The sequence below is a fragment of the Spea bombifrons genome, chromosome 7, assembly GCF_027358695.1.
Source record: "Spea bombifrons isolate aSpeBom1 chromosome 7, aSpeBom1.2.pri, whole genome shotgun sequence".
Lineage (NCBI taxonomy): Eukaryota > Metazoa > Chordata > Amphibia > Anura > Pelobatidae > Spea > Spea bombifrons.
In genome coordinates, this window is record NC_071093.1 from 46986313 (window position 1) to 47005365 (window position 19053).

At 52.5% G+C, this 19053-nt stretch overlaps 2 protein-coding genes across 2 annotated transcripts in view; one reads left to right on the forward strand and one right to left on the reverse strand.

Moving 5' to 3' along the window:
* The window catches only part of LOC128501776 (integrin alpha-M-like), a 34122-nt gene extending 23245 nt beyond the window's left edge, over nucleotides 1-10877 (forward strand). Inside the window, exons 15-30 of the mRNA XM_053471383.1 lie at nucleotides 2371-2501; nucleotides 2613-2767; nucleotides 3473-3624; nucleotides 3925-4029; nucleotides 4228-4301; nucleotides 4407-4548; nucleotides 4627-4722; nucleotides 5903-5982; nucleotides 6587-6670; nucleotides 7983-8070; nucleotides 8602-8709; nucleotides 9178-9261; nucleotides 9568-9681; nucleotides 9827-9931; nucleotides 10322-10432; nucleotides 10521-10877. Coding sequence (XP_053327358.1) covers nucleotides 2371-2501; nucleotides 2613-2767; nucleotides 3473-3624; nucleotides 3925-4029; nucleotides 4228-4301; nucleotides 4407-4548; nucleotides 4627-4722; nucleotides 5903-5982; nucleotides 6587-6670; nucleotides 7983-8070; nucleotides 8602-8709; nucleotides 9178-9261; nucleotides 9568-9681; nucleotides 9827-9931; nucleotides 10322-10432; nucleotides 10521-10643 — 1752 coding nt within the window. The 3' untranslated portion in view covers nucleotides 10644-10877. The remainder of the gene's footprint in view (nucleotides 1-2370; nucleotides 2502-2612; nucleotides 2768-3472; nucleotides 3625-3924; nucleotides 4030-4227; nucleotides 4302-4406; nucleotides 4549-4626; nucleotides 4723-5902; nucleotides 5983-6586; nucleotides 6671-7982; nucleotides 8071-8601; nucleotides 8710-9177; nucleotides 9262-9567; nucleotides 9682-9826; nucleotides 9932-10321; nucleotides 10433-10520) is intronic.
* On the reverse strand, nucleotides 10694-18475 carry LOC128501777 (ras-related protein Rab-35-like). Its single transcript, XM_053471384.1, has 8 exons — nucleotides 18265-18475; nucleotides 15423-15735; nucleotides 15181-15231; nucleotides 14291-14414; nucleotides 13990-14114; nucleotides 13649-13773; nucleotides 11427-11771; nucleotides 10694-11324 (listed from the first exon to the last, which is right to left on the reverse strand). The coding sequence occupies exons 2-7, from the start codon at nucleotides 15475-15477 to the stop codon at nucleotides 11646-11648; spliced, it is 606 nt and encodes a 201-aa protein (XP_053327359.1). The 5' UTR covers nucleotides 15478-15735; nucleotides 18265-18475; the 3' UTR covers nucleotides 10694-11324; nucleotides 11427-11645.
* Between the last annotated feature and the right edge of the window lie 578 nt (nucleotides 18476-19053).

The following is a 19053-nucleotide window of genomic DNA, read 5'->3' on the forward strand; positions in this document are numbered from 1 at the left end:
ATATACAGGGTATAACGGGTTATAAGGACAGGATTAGTTATACGGCCGGAGAGTATATAATATATAATACGAGGAATATACAGGATATAACGGGTTATAAGGACGGGATTAGTTATACGAGGTGGAGAGTATATAATATATAATATGAGGAATATACAGCATATAACGGGTTATAAGGACGGGATTAGTTATACGGGGGGAGAGTATATAATATATAATATGAGGAATATACAGGGATATAACGGGTTATAAGGATGGGATTAGTTATACGGGGGGAGAGTATATAATATATAATATGAGGAATATACAGGATATAACGGGTTATAAGGACGGGATTAGTTATACGGGGGAGAGTATATAATATATAATATGAGGAACGTACAGGGATATAACGGGTTATAAGGACGGGATTAGTTATACGGGGGGGGAGAGTATATAATATATAATATGAGGAATATACAGGATATAACGGGTTATAAGGACGGGATTAGTTATACGGCCGGAGAGTATATAATATATAATATGAGGAATATACAGCGATATAACGGGTTATAAGGACGGGATTAGTTATATGGGCCGGAGAGTATATAATATATAATATGAGGAATATACAGGATATAACGGGTTATAAGGACGGGATTAGTTATACGGGGGGAGAGTATATAATATATAATATGAGGAATATACAGGATATAACGGGTTATAAGGACGGGATTATTTATACGGGGGAGAGTATATAATATATAATATGAGGAATATACAGGATATAACGGGTTATAAGGACGGGATTAGTTATACGGGGGGAGAGTATATAATATATAATATGAGGAATATACAGGGATATAACGGGTTATAAGGACGGGATTAGTTATACGGCCGGAGAGTATATAATATATAATATGAGGAATATACAGGATATAACGGGTTATAAGGACGGGATTATTTATACGGGGGAGAGTATATAATATATAATATGAGGAATATACAGGATATAACGGGTTATAAGGACGGGATTAGTTATACGAGGGGAGAGTATATAATATATAATATGAGGAATATACAGGGATATAACGGGTTATAAGGACAGGATTAGTTATACGGGGGAGAGTATATAATATATAATATGAGGAATATACAGGAATATAACAGGTTATAAGGACGGGATTAGTTATACGGGGGGAGAGTATAAAATATATAATATGAGGAATATACAGGATATAATGGGTTATAAGGACGGGATTAGTTATACGGCCAGAGAGTATATAATATATAATATGAGGAATATACAGGATATAATGGGTTATAAGGACGGGATTAGTTATACGGCCAGAGAGTATATAATATATAATATGAGGAATATACAGGAATATAACGGGTTATAAGGACGGGATTAGTTATACGGGGGAGAGTATATAATATATAATATGAGGAATATACAGGGATATAACGGGTTATAAGGACGGGATTAGTTATACGGTCGGAGAGTATATAATATATAATATGAGGAATATACAGGATATAACGGGTTATAAGGACGGGATTAGTTATACGGGGGGGAGAGTATATAATATATAATATGAGGAATATACAGGATATAACGGGTTATACGGATGGGATTAGTTATACGGCCGGAGAGTATATAATATATAATATGAGGAATATACAGGATATAACGGGTTATAAGGACGGGATTAGTTATACGGCCGGAGAGTATATAATATATAATATGAGGAATATACAGCATATAACGGGTTATAAGGACGGGATTAGTTATACGGGGGGAGAGTATATAATATATAATATGAGGAATATACAGGGATATAACGGGTTATAAGGATGGGATTAGTTATACGGGGGGAGAGTATATAATATATAATATGAGGAATATACAGGGATATAACGGGTTATAAGGACGGGATTAGTTATACGGCCGGAGAGTATATAATATATAATATGAGGAATATACAGGGATATAACGGGTTATAAGGACGGGTTTAGTTATACGGCCGGAGAGTATATAATATATAATATGAGGAATATACAGGGATATAACGGGTTATAAGGACGGGTTTAGTTATACGGCCGGAGAGTATATAATATATAATATGAGGAATATACAGGGATATAACGGGTATATAACGATCTTCCTGCTCTTGTAAATTATTACTGTGGATAATCTATGCGTTTCTTTGTTTCCATTAATTTCCCGGCTCCTGAAGCGAGACTCACCGGCCTGTAGTTCCCTGAGTCTTGTAAAAGATGTTGTGTTGGCAGCACATTCAGTAAACTTGCGGAGTTCGGCCTCAGGGCAGTAAGCGAGGGTTCAGGAATCACCGTATCGCCTCTCTCCTTTTTCTCTTGTCAATGTAGAGGATTGCGGGCAGTTTGCTCGGTGCCGGATTCATGTTCTTCGGCAGATCTGTTAGTGGAAACCTGGACATGACGAACGATGGTCTTCCAGATCTAACGATTGGGACTGAAGGCAAAGTCTTCTTATTGAAGTGAGTGAAGGAGCGAGGTTCTTCCCCCTGTTCCGCTCGTTACTCCAAGTAACCGTAACGCAGGCCGTTGCCTTCTTCTTTTTTCCACCTAATCCCTTGACTCTCCCTCAGGTCCCGGCCTGTTCTGGGAGTCTCGATTTCCTTCACATTTGAGCCAAAAGAGATCCCCCTTTCAGTGTTTGAATGTCCGGATCCCACAGAGCAAGGGAAAGAGTTAATGGTCAATGTGTGTGTGTTCACCAGCATGAGAAGCGACAGACATATTGGTGAGTGAGGGGCTGGGGGGGACACGGGGTGAGTGAACTTGGAGAGACACGGGGTGAGTGAGGGGCTGAGGGAGACACGGGCTGAGTGAGGGGACTGGAGAGAAATGGGGTAAGCGAGGGTCCAGGACTGAAAGAAAACATGAAGCCACAGAGCCGGGGTGAACTGGGTATCAGAAAGGGGCAGTACAGAGAGGGTACAGGGGTATCAGTGACAGGAGGTAGAGGGCTGGGGTATCTGACAGGGGCGGATAGAAGGAGGCATTAGACAGAGAAAGTTGGTACTGGGGCATCAGGAGGTTTGATGGATTGAAAGGAGTTAATGGAGCTGTAAGGGGACATTTTATTTGGTGATAACATTACCCGTCTGCCTCCCCTCTCTCCATCTCCTCCCCTTCCATCTCCTCTCCCCTCTCTCCATCTCCTACCCGTCTCTCCATCTCCTTTCCTCTCTCTCCATCTCCTCCCCGCTCTCTCCATCTCCTCTCCTCTCTCTCCATCTCCTCTCCTCTCTCTCCATCTCCTCTCTCTCCATCTCCTGTCCTTTCTCTCCATCTCCTACCCGCTCTCTCCATCTCCTCTCTCTCCATCTCCTGTCCTCTCTCTCCATCTCCTACCCACTCTCTATCCTCTCTCTCTCCATCTCCTCTCCATCTCCTCCTGACGGTTCTCTCCCGCTCTCCCCTCTGCCCCTCATTCTCCCCCCAGGCTCATTCTCCACAGACCTCCAGTACACTCTGCTGCTGGATCACGGGCGCACTCAGACACGCGCACTCTTTCCTGACAAACAGCGCTCTCTGGACACCAACGTCAACCTGAATGTGGGGACTGCCTGCCGGGCACACGCTTTCCAGCTCCCTGTGAGTGACCCTCCATTTCTGGGCCATATTTGGGGGGTTTGGAAAGGGTTGGGTCCCGTGGACTGTTTCTCGGCTGTCTCCTCCGGGGCGGTCTGTGAGGAGCTCTCCGTGGGGCAGATTTATCAGCTGGGAAGTGGGTTACAGGCAATATCGCCCAATAACGTGGCCATCGCTGAATGTGAGGACCTACAGCTTCCTTCCACTCACCAGGGGGGGTGGCAAATACGTGGCCTGTCGACCCAGCGGTGGGTGCCCGTGGACCGTGTTTTCTCTGTTATGACATCTCTCTTTCCTCCCCAGGAGTGTGTGGAGGATTCTCTCTCCCCCCTCAGAGTGGCTTTAAATTTCTCTCTGAGTGGGCTCTCCGTGTTGAGTGAGGACTCTTTCGTCAAACACTTTGGGCAGGTAATGCGGGTCACGCTTTATCAGGGGGTCAATGATGTGGTTTTAGGAAACCAGTCTTGGGTCAGTAAGGCAACCAGAGCCACATGACTCGTTTTTTGGGGGGTCTCTAGACTACGAGCAGAATTGGGTTGGCCGAGGCTCGGAAGGATCCGTGCAGGACGGGGTTAATTTTCGTGGCCTGACTTGGGGTCTCTGCAGGTTCCATTTGAGAAGAATTGTGGCAGCGACGGACTTTGCGAGGACGATCTAAGAGTCAACGCCACGTTTAGTGGGTAAGACATACTGGGGGTTCTGACTCCGTGGGGCCAGGGTATTAATGTAACTCGTCGCGGGTGGTCTCGCAGTGAGAGCCGGTAACAGTCTCTCTTCTCTGACAGTCTCGTTAATCTGGTCGTGGCCGTGTCTCTGGACGTGAATTTGACGATCTCTGTGCAGAATCTCGGGGACGATTCGTATGACACCCGCGTTCTGATCTCTCTGCCGCCCGACCTGTCCTATCGCAGGGTGTCTCTTGTGCAGGTATCTCGCCGGCTCCCGTCTGTCTCTTGTGGACACCGAGTGGTTTGTCTGTGAGTTCTGTGGATTTCTGTCTTGCAGAGTAATAGGCGGATAGCGGTTACGTGCGCCCCGCTGCTCGCTCAGCAGGTGGTCAGATGTGGTATCAACAACCCCCTACTGAGACCCAACACGACGGTAAGAGCGCCCGGGTCCATGTGTGTGTGTGTGTGTGTATGTGTGTGTATATATGTGTGTGTGTGTGTGTATGTGTGTGTACATATATGTGTGTGTGTATATGTGTGTGTATGTATATATGTGTATGTATATATGTGTGTGTATATGTGTGTGTATATGTGTATATATATATGTGTGTGTGGATATATGTGTATATATATGTGTGTGTGTATATATGTGTATGTATATATGTGTATGTATATATGTGTGTGTATATGTGTGTGTATATGTGTGTGTATATGTGTGTGTATATGTGTATATATATATGTGTGTGTGGATATATGTGTGTGTATATGTGTGTGTGTGTATGTATGTATGTGTGTGTGTATATATATATATATATGTGTGTATATATGTGTATGTATATATGTGTATATATATATATATGTGTGTGTATATGTGTGTGTGTGTATGTATGTGTGTATATATATATATATATATGTATATGTGTGTCTGTGTGTATATATATATGTGTGTGTGTATATATGTGTGTATGTATATATGTGTATGTATATATGTGTGTGTATATGTGTGTGTATATGTGTGTGTATATGTGTATATATATATGTGTGTGTGTGGATATATGTGTATATATATGTGTGTGTGTATATATGTGTGTATGTATATATGTGTATGTATATATGTGTGTGTATATGTGTGTGTATATGTGTGTGTATATGTGTATATATATATGTGTGTGTGTGGATATATGTGTATATATATGTGTGTATGTATGTATGTGTGTGTGTATATATATATATATATATGTGTGTATATATGTGTATGTATATATGTGTATATATATATATGTGTGTGTATATGTGTGTGTATGTATGTATGTGTGTATATATATATATATATATGTATATGTGTGTCTGTGTGTATATATATATGTGTGTGTATATGTGTGTATATGTGTGTGTGTGTGTGTATGTATGTGTGTATATATATATATATATATGTATATGCGTGTCTGTGTGTATATATATATATGTTTGTGTATATATATGTGCATGTCTATATATATATATATATATATATATATATATATATATATATAAAACTTGGCCTTAGATGATTGGACGTAAGGTGTATTCCTGCCACGTTTCCTCATCTCCCACGTTTTGCGTGATTCTTTCAGGCGATCTTCCTGGTGGGTTTTCACGTCTCTACAAACGCAACTCTAGGAGACACCCTGACCCTGACGGCCAATGTTACCAGGTGAGCGCTCGCTCGAAGCTCTTGCACCTGGAACCTCATAGATACAGATCCACACTACTTGGGTGTCAGAGTCTGCTGGTATTGGGGTGTCAGAGGGTTCTCTTGCTGGTATTGGGTGTCAGAGGGTCAGAGTCTGCTGGTATTGGGGTGTCAGAAGGTTCTCTTGCTGGTATTGGGGTGTCAGAGGGTCAGAGTCTGCTTGTATTGGGGTGTCAGGGTTCTCTTATGGGTATTGGGGTGTCAGAGGGTTCTCTTGCTGGTATTGGGGTGTCAGAGGGTAAGAGTCTGCTGGTATTGGGGTGTCAGAGGGTCAGATTCTGCTTGTATTGGGGTGTCAGAGGGTTCTCTTGCTGGTATTGGGGTGTCAGAGGGTCAGAGTCTGCTGGTATTGGGGTGTCAGAGGGTTCTCTTGCGGGTATTGGGGTGTCAGAGGGTCAGATTCTGCAGGTATTGGGGTGTCAGAGGGTCAGATTCTGCAGGTATTGGGGTGTTATTAGCACTGGGGTGTCAGAAAATAGTGTGGTTGGGGGGAGGCAGCGAGTTCTTGCGTGGGGTATTAATGCTTTCTGTACAGACTCAGTGGAACCTCTCGCTCTCCTCACAGTGACAACGGGGGGCCGGTCCAAGATGCAATGAAATCCACGGCTTCCGTTAAAGTTCTTTATGGTATCTACATAACGGTAACCAGGTGAGAAGAAAGGGGGCTTCAGCCAACAGCTGGGTGTGGGGGGCTGAGGGGGCTGAGGGGGCTGAGGGGGCTGGTGGGGGAGGGATGAGCTGAGGAATGGATCCTGGGCCAGATGAAGAGGGTGCTAGTTGTGTAGAGGGTGGTTCTAGGTTAGGGTTGGTCCGGGTTGGATGGGTCCGGGTTGGATGGGTCCGGGTTGGATGGGTCCTTGAGGGGATCTAGGTTAGGATTGGTCCGGGTTGGATGGGTCCGGGTTGGATGGGTCCTTGAGGGGATCTAGGTTAGGATTGGTCCGGGTTGGATGGGTCCTGGTGTTAGAAAAAAGCTTATGTTATCGTAAATATTATTCCTGACAAAGACATAAGAAAGCAGGGAATGTCTAGTCTATGATATATGGACGAGTTCCCGCCAACACGCCTACTCTATGTTGTTCTATATATATATATGTCCAAAGGGTCAAGTCTAGGCCATTCTTAATTATGCAGCTTAAAGAGGTGTAACTTGCTTGAAAAGTAACCAATCAGAATGATGCATGCTATTAGAAGTAGATAAGATGCTATATAAACCATGTAATTCAAACATGTAATTAGACAACGCTTCGACTTTTGTGTGTTGTGTGCCTTGTCTCGATTATGCGCATGATCTAATTAAAGGAAACTCTTTCTGAGGAGAATTCGACCATTATTTCAACCAACACCTGGTTGGATGGGTCCGGGTTGGATGGGTCCTGGTTGGATGGGTCCAGGTTGGATGGGTCCTTGAGGGGATCTAGGTTAGGGTTGGTCCGGGTTGGATGGGTCCGGGTTGGATGGGTCCTTGAGGGGATCTAGGTTAGGATTGGTCCGGGTTGGATGGGTCCTGGTTGGATGGGTCCGGGTTGGATGGGTCCTTGAGGGGATCTAGGTTAGGGTTGGTCCGGGTTGGATGGGTCCGGGTTGGGTGGGTCCTTGAGGGGTTCTGGGTTAGGGTTGGTCCGGGTTGGATGGGTCAGGGTTGGATGGGTCCTGGTTGGATGGGTCCTTGAGGGGTTCTGGGTTAGGGTTGGATGGGTCCTGGTTGGATGGGTCCTGGTTGGATGGGTCCTGGTTGGATGGGTCCTGGTTGGATAGGTCCGGGTTGGATGGGTCCTGGTTGGATGGGTCCTGGTTGGATAGGTCCGGGTTGGATGGGTCCTTGAGGGGATGTAGGTTACGGTTGGTCCGGGTTGGGTGGGTCCTTGAGGGGTTCTGGGTTAGGCTTGGTTCAGGTTGGGAGGGTCTGGGGGTCCCGGCTGGGTGGGGGTTCTCTAAAAGTCTATTCATTTTTTTTCCAGTCTTGAAGAATCGACCAAGTACACCAACTTCTCATCCAGTGAAGGCCGTGGGACATCGACCCCCCGCAGAGTGCAGCACGTGTACCGAGTGAGAACCTAGGCCTTCATACGTGAGAATCTCACACACCCCCAACATCACAGGTGGCCAAATCGATACCCCTGTGTTGAGGGGGGTGACCAATGATGGAAGTGAGGGGGAGTGGAGGCGGGAGGGGATGGGCGGACCACCTGCCCACCTTACCTGAAGAGCCTCCTTGTGGCATTCAGCTTTGCAGCGTTACAGGGTTGCCACGTGATGTGATGGAGGCCTGTGCTGCATCTGAATATACAGCTCCCCGGCCCAGTCAGTGGAGATCAGAGGATCCCCCCAACTGGCCCACGCTCCCCGCTGCCCACAAAAGCAGGACTGTCCCTTAAAAATCAGGCCTGCTGGGAAGTATTGAATGTGCTACACATTTACATATAAGTACACATTAGCCATGATGCGCACCAGAAACATGTAACATACACACGACCTGGACCACGGTGTTTTGTAGCGTTAGAGACGTGGCGGTTCTATACCACGGCTTTACCCTCACGTGGCTTGGACGCGGCCCCTTTAACAAAGCTCTCTCCACAGGTGATTAATTTGGGCCAACATGCGCTGCCTCTGTCTGTCGTCTTCATGATCCCCGTGAAGCTGGGAGATTCTCCTCTATGGGAGCAGGCGATGGTCAGCAGCTCAGAGGTACTTACTACTCATCTAGCCACTCCAGCAGGCCACAAAGTCCACTGTGCAGACGTGGCCCCTGTGTTTGTACGTGAAAGACGCCTGACCCATGCCTCATATTTTAGATGGTTTCACTACCCGGTTCTAGTCAGGGTGTAAGTGACATGGGCCCCTGCCTGACACGCTAATCCACGTGGGCTTCAGACCTTTTCTGGTCGGCACTTGCCCCTCTGGTCAGACTAGCAGTTTTGATGTGACATCAGCCTCTCATTGGGTAATTTGGAGCCACCATTTGCTCCTCTGCCACGGCCCACAACCAGGTCTGACCATGGAGCATCCGGGGCAATTATTAGAGTGGCCCCTGGGCCCCGGTGCCTGATGCTGTAATTAGTTTGGGACAGTGATGTAAAAGCTCAGGATTAGACCCACCACGAGAGACACGAATAACACAAATAAAAGATGGTAACACGTTTTTTATGCCTCCAGCCGGGTCCCACGAATTGCATCACAACGGGGGAGAAAACCGCAGCCCAGGACAGCCGGGAGCTTCAAAAAACTCTGACCGTTCTGGTAATGGCGGCATGCTGGGTACCAACACCACGAGCTTCCCTGCTTCCACGATGTCTGTCCACCCAACCACGTGCTCCATCTCCACCTCCCAACTGCCTGTCCTCACCTACATAGTCTCTCGCCCTGCCCCCGAGCTGCCCATCTCCTACTACGTGTCTCTGTGAGTCCCCGCCCCCAAGCTACCTGACCCACCTACGCGCTGTCACAGTCCCCACCCCCGAGCTGCTTTTTCTTCCTGTCTAAGAGTTTTCTGTGGTCTCTCGTGGGCTCAGATTTCTCTCTCACCATCGTTTTGTCTTCACTCAGAACTGCTCAGTGGCGACGTGTCTTCAGGTCGAGTGCCACGTCGAAAACATGGAGATCCGGAAATCGATTAACTTCACAATCAGCGGAAACGTGACACGAGAATGGGGCAAGCAGGTGGGTAAATCTAACACAGAGGCTCAAATCTCAAAAAAAAAAGGCAGCCGTGTACCACGGACACGCGTCTCTCGGTGACAGGGCCCAGGCCTCTGGATAATAACGTGTCTGACTGCCATTACCTGCCACGTTTCTCCCGTCACAGACTGAGCAGCAGAAGGTTTTCCTTCAGACGTCAGCAGAAATTTCATACGATTTTGGGAAATATCAACATCCAACCGAGCAGGACGAGCGATTCATCCGGGCGCAGGTACTGGTGGACTGCTCGTGGCCTGTGGGTGGACTGGACTGCTCGTGGCGTGTGGACTGCTCGTGGCCTGTGTGTGGACTTGACTGCTCGTGGCGTGTAGACTGCTCGTGGCCATGTGGCGTGTGTGTGTGTGGACTGGACTGCTCGTGGCGTGCGTGTGTGTGTGTGTGTGTGGACTGGACCGCTCGTGGCCCACTTCATCTATTAAGTGATGTCATCTGCTCCCGATAACCTCCCGGGGGGGGGGCCCCTCGTGGTCGCCGTGTCCGGTCCCACCGAGCGCCAGATCCTTCCGGGAAATCATAGAACCCTAAGAGGAAAGAACACAGTGGCAGCTCGGCCACTAGCGGGGTAATTAATGTTTAAGAGCCCCGTGTCTCCGTGTCTCAGGCGCAGACCGTGCTGGAGGTGATCACGGAGTACGACTACCGGCCGGTGATCGTGGGGAGCAGCGTCGGGGGGCTGGCGGTCGTCGCCCTCATTGCCGCCGGACTTTACAAGGTAAGCGCTTGCGTGACAGGCGAGCGAACGTGGCGGCCCGCCACGCGTGAACGCGACGCTCGTGTTATTAACCCACTTTGTGCCGCAGCTGGGATTCTTCAAGCGCCAATACAAACAGATGATGAGCGAGCCGGAGGGCCAGAGCTCCCCCAGTCAGGATCCCGACGGGTCAGCGCCACACGAGCCACAGGAGAACGCCGCACACGAGTGAGCGGAGCGACGCGGACCGGCGCATGCACACCGCAGCAGGGACCACGGACATTATACCAAAGTGCATTTTATTATTCAAATTAATATTCTGTTAGATGCAAAAATCAGCTTCCTGTACAGCCACGGGGAGGAATTACGTAGAAATATATAGAGGAGGCTTAGAGGACAGAGGCTTCTGATTGGCTGAGGCGGGGAAGCGCGAATAATAATCATTAATAAACGGATACGAAACGAACCCAGCCGAGCCACTTATACTTTACCGCCACTAATCTAAACTGCCCCTTTTACCCCCAATCATACCACTAACCTAAAACTGCCCCTTTTACCCCCAATCATACCACTAACCTAAAACTGCCCCTTTTACCCCCAATCATACCACTAACCTAAACTGCCCCTTTTACCCCCAATCATACCACTAACCTAAACTGCCCCTTTTACCCCCAATCATACCACTAACCTAAACTGCCCCTTTTACCCCCAATCATACCACTAACCTAAAACTGCCCCTTTTACCCCCAATCATACCACTAACCTAAACTGCCCCTTTTACCCCCAATCATACCACTAACCTAAACTGCCCCTTTTACCCCCAATCATACCACTAACCTAAAACTGCCCCTTTTACCCCCAATCATACCACTAACCTAAAACTGCCCCTTTTACCCCCAATCATACCACTAACCTAAACTGCCCCTTTTACCCCGCATCCTCCATCCCCAATCATACCACTAACCTAAACTGCCCCTTTTACCCCGCATCCTCCATCCCCAATCATACCACTAACCTAAAACTGCCCCAATACACAGAGCTCCAAAAGCCCAAGTACCCCGGTATCGAGTACAAGCGACCCTTCACTCCAACCTACTTACCCTTCACTGTACCATTTGCCCCCCACTCCCCCCTCCCCGCCCGTTCCGTGTCCTGATCATACACGGGGGTCCCGCAGCCCCATCAGTCTTTCCAGTCCTATCCAGACGGACCCTCTGACACCTGGGGTCAGAGGTCAGCAGCATTTCTTCACGTGGGGCTTCTTCTTGGTCTTGCTTATGGTCACCACCTCGGTGGGCCGCAGCCGGGCCTGGTTCTCCCTCTTCGTGCGCAAAACCAGCCGGGTGACGGACAGGAACATCTGCAACGAAAGCGTGGAACCCGCATTATAAGCAGGAAGCCCGAGGCCTCGGGGTCTCAAACGCCGTGCCTCTGCGATACCCCATAAACACGGAACATGCAGCCTACCCGGAACACGCCGCAGAAACCGAGCGATACCCATCATCACACCCGGAACACGCCGCAGAACCCGAGCGATACCCATCATCACACGCGGAACACGCCGCAGAACCCGAGCGATACCCATCATCACACCCGGAACACGCCACAGAACCCGAGCGATACCCATCATCACACCCGGAACACGCCACAGAACCCGAGCGATACACATCATCAAACCCGGAACACGACGTAGAACCCGAGCGTTACGCATCATCACACCCGGAACACGCCGCAGAAACCGAGCGATACCCATCATCACACCCGGAACACGCCGCAGAAACCGAGCGATACCCATCATCACACCCGGAACACGCCGCAGAAACCGAGCGATACCCATCATCACACCCGGAACACGACGCAGAAACCGAGCGTTACGCATCATCACACCCAGAACACGCCGCAGAAACCGAGCGATACGCATCATCACACCCGGAACACGACTTAGAACCCGAGCAATACGCATCATCGCACCCGGAACACGACATAGAACCCGAGCGAAACGCATCATCACACCCAGAACACGACGTAGAACCCAAGCAATACTCATCATCACACCCGGAACACGATGTAGAACCCGAGCCTTACGCATCATCACACCCGGAACACGACGCAGAACCCGAGCGTTACGCATCATCACACCCGGAACACGACGTAGAACCCGAGCGTTACGCATCATCACACCCGGAACACGACGTAGAACCCGAGCGATACGCATCATCACACCCGGAACACGCCGCAGAACCCGAGCAATACGCATCATCACACCCGGAACACGCCGCAGAACCCGAGCGATACCCATCATCACACCCGGAACACGCCGCAGAACCCAAGTGTTACGCATCATCACACCCGGAACACGACGTAGAACCCGTGCGTTACGCATCATCACACGCGGAACACGACGTAGAACACGAGCAATACGCATCATCACACCCGGAACACGCCACAGAACCCGAGCGTTACGCATCATCACACCCAGAACACAACGTAGAACCGGTGCGTTACGCATCATCACACGCGGAACACAACGTAGAACCCGTGCGTTACGCATCATCACACCCGGAACACGACGTAGAACCCAAGCCTTACGCATCATCACACCCAGAACACGACGTAGAACCCGTGCGTTACGCATCATCACACGCGGAACACGCCACAGAACCCGAGCGTTACGCATCATCACACCCAGAACACAACGTAGAACCGGTGCGTTACGCATCATCACACGCGGAACACAACGTAGAACCCGTGCGTTACGCATCATCACACGCGGAACACAACGTATAACCCGAGCGATACGCATCATCACACACCCGGAACACGCCGCAGAACCCGAGCAATACGCATCATCACACCCGGAACACGACACAGAGGGGCCCCACGTTCTCCTGGAAATGGTTCATTGTAATTTACTCAGAACCCCTCGGCCTCCACATCAGGAGAAAACGAACCCCCGATCGCCCCGCGACGCGTTTCTCATTACTGGCGTCTTCAGGCCTAGAACGTTCTAATACCCCAGCCTGGGCATTTCTTAAAACACAGAGGGTCAGGTGCGACGTCGTCCCCATAGCAACCAATGGAAGAGGCCAATCAGCAGGAACATTCCATTGTGTTCACAAAAGTCCTCACTAAGCATTACGTATAAAGCAATAAAAGCGTGGTCATCTCCATGGCAACGACCGGAGCGCCCCCCCGTTTCGTGTATTATGACTTTGCCCCCACGGGCGTCTCACTCACCTCCTCCACGTTGCGGTTCTCCTTGGCGCTCGTCTCGAAGAACTTGACCCCCATCTGATCGCTGAATCGTTTGGCGTCTGCGGAGTCCACGCGTTTCCGGGACGGGTCGTCGTCTTTATTGCCCACTGCAGGGGTGAGAGAAACGCAGAGTTTGGCCGAGGGGTATTAGTGGCAGGCGTGGCAGCTTCTCATTAGTGGGAAGACCTGGCCTTACGGTAGCCCAACTTGCGGCACCGGTGGACCTACAGGGCCCAGTCTGAGTTTGTGGCGGCCTTTACTGCTAGTGGCTTCCCCCTCATGCTTTCCCACTGGTGGTCCGGCCACAGACGTGGAACACTCACCCAGCACGGTGCACACCGAGTCGCAGTTCTGGGTAATCTCATGCAGCCAGCGCTTCACATTCACAAAGGATTCTGGGTTGGTGACATCATAAACCACGATGACCCCATGAGTGTTCCTGTAATACCTACAGGGGGCAACATAGTCAGCTACACGGGCCATAATACCACGGGCCATAATACCACGGGCCATCTCCTCCCCTCTTCCCATGGTGGACGGATTGCGTGGTTGGCCCCTCTCCTCTTCCCATGGTGGACGGGTTGCGTGGTTGGCCCCTCTCCTCCCATCTTACGTGTCTCTTACGTGGATGTGATGGTCCGGAATCGCTCCTGGCCGGCCGTGTCCCAGATCTGTAGTTTCACTCGTTCTCCGTCAAGGACCAGAGTCCGTATTTTGAAGTCCACGCCGATGGTGGTGATGTAACTCCCTGCGGGGGGGGGGGACGGAAGCGGTCACCGCTATGAGAGGAGCTGTCTCACGCGCACCTCCCCGCAGGGGATGTCTCACGCGCCCCTCCCCGCAGTCTCACGCATTCCGCAGGGGATGTCTCACGCGCACCTCCCCGCAGGGGATGTCTCACGCGCACCTCCCCGCAGGGGATGTCTCACGCGCACCTCCCCGCAGGGGATGTCTCACGCGCCCCTCCCCGCAGGGGATGTCTCACGCGCCCCTCCCCGCAGCGGATGTCTCACGCGCCCCTCCCCGCAGTCTCACGCATTCCGCAGGGGATGTCTCACGCGCACCTCCCCGCAGCGGATGTCTCACGCGCACCTCCCCGCAGCGGATGTCTCACGCGCACCTCCCCGCAGGGGATGTCTCACGCGCACCTCCCCGCAGGGGATGTCTCACGCGCACCTCCCCGCAGGGGATGTCTCACGCGCACCTCCCCGCAGGGGATGTCTCACGCGCACCTCCCCGCAGGGGATGTCTCACGCGCACCTCCCCGCAGGGGATGTCTCACGCGCACCCCCCCGCAGTCTCACGCATTCCGCAGGGGATGTCTCACGCGCACCTCCCCGCAGCGGATGTCTCACGCGCACCTCCCCGCAGTCTCACGCATTCCGCAGCGGATGTCTCACGCGCCCCTCCCCGCAGTCTCACGCATTCCGCAGGGGATGTCTCACGCGCACCTCCCCGCAGCGGATGTCTCACGCGCACCTCCCCGCAGCGGATGTCTCTCATGTTATACTTACCAGAGAAGGAGTTGTCCGAGAATCGGAGGAGGAGGCTACTCTTCCCGACACCTGAGGAAACAGGGAGTGCGGAGTGAGTGGTAGTGAGAGTGCAGACAGCGTGGCGGCTGTGGACTGTCGCCCGAGGGACCTGTGAGTGTGGACCGGGAATGGGGTAATTGGGGCCAGCGAGTCAGTGAGTGTGACCTGGAGTGAGACCTTCAGGGTGGGCAGGGGGCGAGCGCCATGGACACTCCACTCACCTGAGTCTCCGATGAGTAGTAGTTTAAACAAGTGATCGTAATCTTTAGCAGCCATTGAATAGCCGGTATCCGGGGCTCGTCGGGGACGCTCCGCGGCCGGTATCCGGGGCTCGTCGGGGGCGCTCCGCGGCCGGTATCCGGGGCTCGTCGGGGACGCTCCGCGGCCGGTATCCGGGGCTCGTCGGGGACGCTCCGCGGCCGGTATCCGGGGCTCGTCGGGGACGCTCCGCGGCCGGTATCCGGGGCTCGCTCACTTTCTCCTGCAGTCGGATTCCGTGTCCATGTTCGTGACTCTCCCTGCTTCAATGTTTTTCTTTTGATTGTTATTCCAGAAGGAAGGAAATCCGTCAACTTCCGAGAGAGACAGACAGCGCGAGAGAGACAGACAGCGCGAGAGAGAGACAGACAGCGCGAGAGAGTCAGACAGCGCCAGAGAGAGTCAGGCAGCGCCAGAGAGAGTCAGGCAGCGCCAGAGAGAGTCAGGCAGCGCCAGAGAGAGTCAGGCAGCGCCAGAGAGAGTCAGGCAGCGCCAGAGAGAGACAGACAGCGCCAGAGAGAGACAGACAGCGCCAGAGAGAGACAGACAGCGCCAGAGAGAGACAGACAGCGCCAGAGAGAGACAGACAGCGCCAGAGAGAGACAGACAGCGCCAGAGAGAGACAGACAGCGCCAGAGAGAGACAGACAGCGCCAGAGAGAGACAGACAGCGCCAGAGAGAGTCAGGCAGCGCCAGAGAGAGTCAGGCAGCGCCAGAGAGAGACAGACAGCGCCAGAGAGAGACAGACAGCGCGAGAGAGAGAGACAGCGCCAGAGAGAGAGAGACAGCGCCAGAGAGAGTCAGGCAGCGCCAGAGAGAGACAGACAGCGCGAGAGAGAGAGACAGCGCCAGAGAGAGACAGACAGCGCCAGAGAGAGACAGACAGCGCGAGAGAGAGAGACAGCGCCAGAGAGAGAGAGACAGCGCCAGAGAGAGTCAGGCAGCGCCAGAGAGAGTCAGGCAGCGCCAGAGAGAGACAGACAGCGCCAGAGAGAGTCAGGCAGCGCCAGAGAGAGTCAGGCAGCGCCAGAGAGAGTCAGGCAGCGCCAGAGAGAGTCAGACAGCGCCAGAGAGTCAGACAGCGCCAGAGAGAGACGGACAGCGCCAGAGAGAGACGGACAGCGCCAGAGAGAGACGGACAGCGCCAGAGAGAGACAGACAGCACGAGAGAGAGAGACAGTGCCAGAGAGAGTCAGGCAGCGCCAGAGAGAGTCAGGCAGCGCCAGAGAGAGACGGACAGCGCCAGAGAGAGACGGACAGCGCCAGAGAGAGACGGACAGCGCCAGAGAGAGACGGACAGCGCCAGAGAGAGACGGACAGCGCCAGAGAGAGACGGACAGCGCCAGAGAGAGACGGACAGCGCCAGAGAGAGACGGACAGCGCCAGAGAGAGACGGACAACGCCAGAGAGAGTCAGACAGCGCCAGAGAGAGACAGACAGCGCCAGAGAGAGACAGACAGCGCCAGAGAGAGACAGACAGCGCCAGAGAGAGACAGACAGCGCCAGAGAGAGACAGACAGCGCCAGAGAGAGACAGACAGCGCCAGAGAGAGTCAGGCAGCGCCAGAGAGAGACGGACAACGCCAGAGAGAGACAGACAGCGCCAGAGAGAGACAGACAGCGCCAGAGGGAGTCAGACAGCGCCAGAGAGAGACAGACAGCGCCAGAGAGAGACAGACAGCGCCAGAGAGAGTCAGACAGCGCCAGAGAGAGACAGACAGCGCCAGAGAGAGACAGACAGCGCCAGAGAGAGACAGACAGCGCCAGAGAGAGACAGACAGCGCCAGAGGGAGTCAGACAGCGCCAGAGAGAGACAGACAGCGCCAGAGAGAGACAGACAGCGCCAGAGAGAGACAGACAGCGCCAGAGAGAGACAGACAGCGCCAGAGAGAGACAGACAGCGCCAGAGAGAGACGGACAGCGCCAGAGAGAGACGGACAGCGCCAGAGAGAGTCAGACAGCGCCAGAGAGAGTCAGACAGCGCCAGAGAGAGACAGACAGCGCCAGAGAGAGTCAGACAGCGTCAGAGAGACAGAAGCGGCCCCCGCAGGGAGAGAGACATATAATCAGACCATGCGGGCAGATCGGCCCCCAGCGGCCCCCTCTAGTCTGTAAACCTTAATCAGTCTATCCCATGCATGTTTAATCCCCTCACTGTATTACCCTCTACCACTTCTGCTGGGAGGCAGTTCCACTTATCTACCACCCTCTCAGTAAAGTAAAACTCCCTTCTGTTCCATGTCAGTCTCGGACGCTCTGGCGTTAGACTCCGCTCTCTCGTTGGAACTTCTCTCCTCCTTGGAGCCAAAGAGACAACAGCGCTCTATACCGTGTGTGCTGGGGAGGATTAGGAGTTTCTGGGGGTACTAGGAGTTGGCAGGGGTTGCTGATGGGAGTAGATGGGAGTTTCTGGGGGGTATTAAGAGTTGGCGGGGGTTGCTGGGAGGTATTAGGAGCTGCTGGCGGGTAGTTGGGGGGGTTGCTGGAGGGTATTAGGGGTTGCTGGGGGGGTATTAGGGGTTGCTGGGGGGGTAATAGGGGTTGCTGGGGGGGGTAATAGGGGTTGCTGGGGGGGGGTAATAGGGGTTGCTGGGGGGGTAATAGGGGTTGCTGGGGGGGTAATAGGGGTTGCTGGGGGGGTAATAGGGGTTGCTGGGGGGGGGTAATAGGGGTTGCTGGGGGGGGGGGTAATAGGGGTTGCTGGGCTGGTACGCTCACCCTCCTCTCCTTTCACTAACCCAGAAGAGCTACCCCCGCTCCGCTCCCTGCATCGTTTAGCGCCGCTCCCGTATAAAATCCAACTCACCGTTTAGTGAATAATCCCCGGTCCGCGGCTCACTGCCCTCCTACTGCCGTCTCTCCCATCGCTGGCCGGGGTCCGCCGTCTCTCCGCCCCTTCCTCTCAGCTGCTCCGGCGGTCAGTCCTCCCTCAGCCTCTAATCCCCGGCAGATCCGGGGTTAATCGGCCTCCTTCACACGGAACCCGCTGCACCCGGAACCCGCTGCACCCGGAACCCGGCCACGGAACCCGCTACATCCGGAACCCGGCCACTGAACCCGCTGCACCCGGAACCCGGCCACGGAACCCGCTACATCCGGAACCCGGCCACTGAACCCGCTGCACCCGGAACCCGCTACATCCGGAACCCGCTGCACCCGGAACCCGGCCACTGAACCCGCTGCACCCGGAACCCGGCCACTGAACCCGCTGCACCCGGAATCCGGTCACGGAAGACAGTTTCACGGCTATCAGCCCCGGCGGCCCGTCTAGTCTTTAGAGACCTTAATCATTCAGGGGCCGTATGTCTATCCCATACGTGTTTAATCCCCCTAACTGGATTACCCTCTACCACTTCTGCTGGGAGGCTGTTCCACTTATCCACCACCCTCTCAGTAAAGTAAAACTTCCCTCCAAGTATCCCCCGTATGTGACAGTTCGTGGTAAGTGCTGCCCCCTGCAGTATGTCGGGGGTATTAGTGTCTCACACACTGAGGGGAAGCGTGTGGAATGTTTGTGGAACCCCATAAAGAGCTGTAACCCGCGACCCACAACCTCCCCCACGGACCCCCCCGCACGGTTACGGAGCCCCCCCCC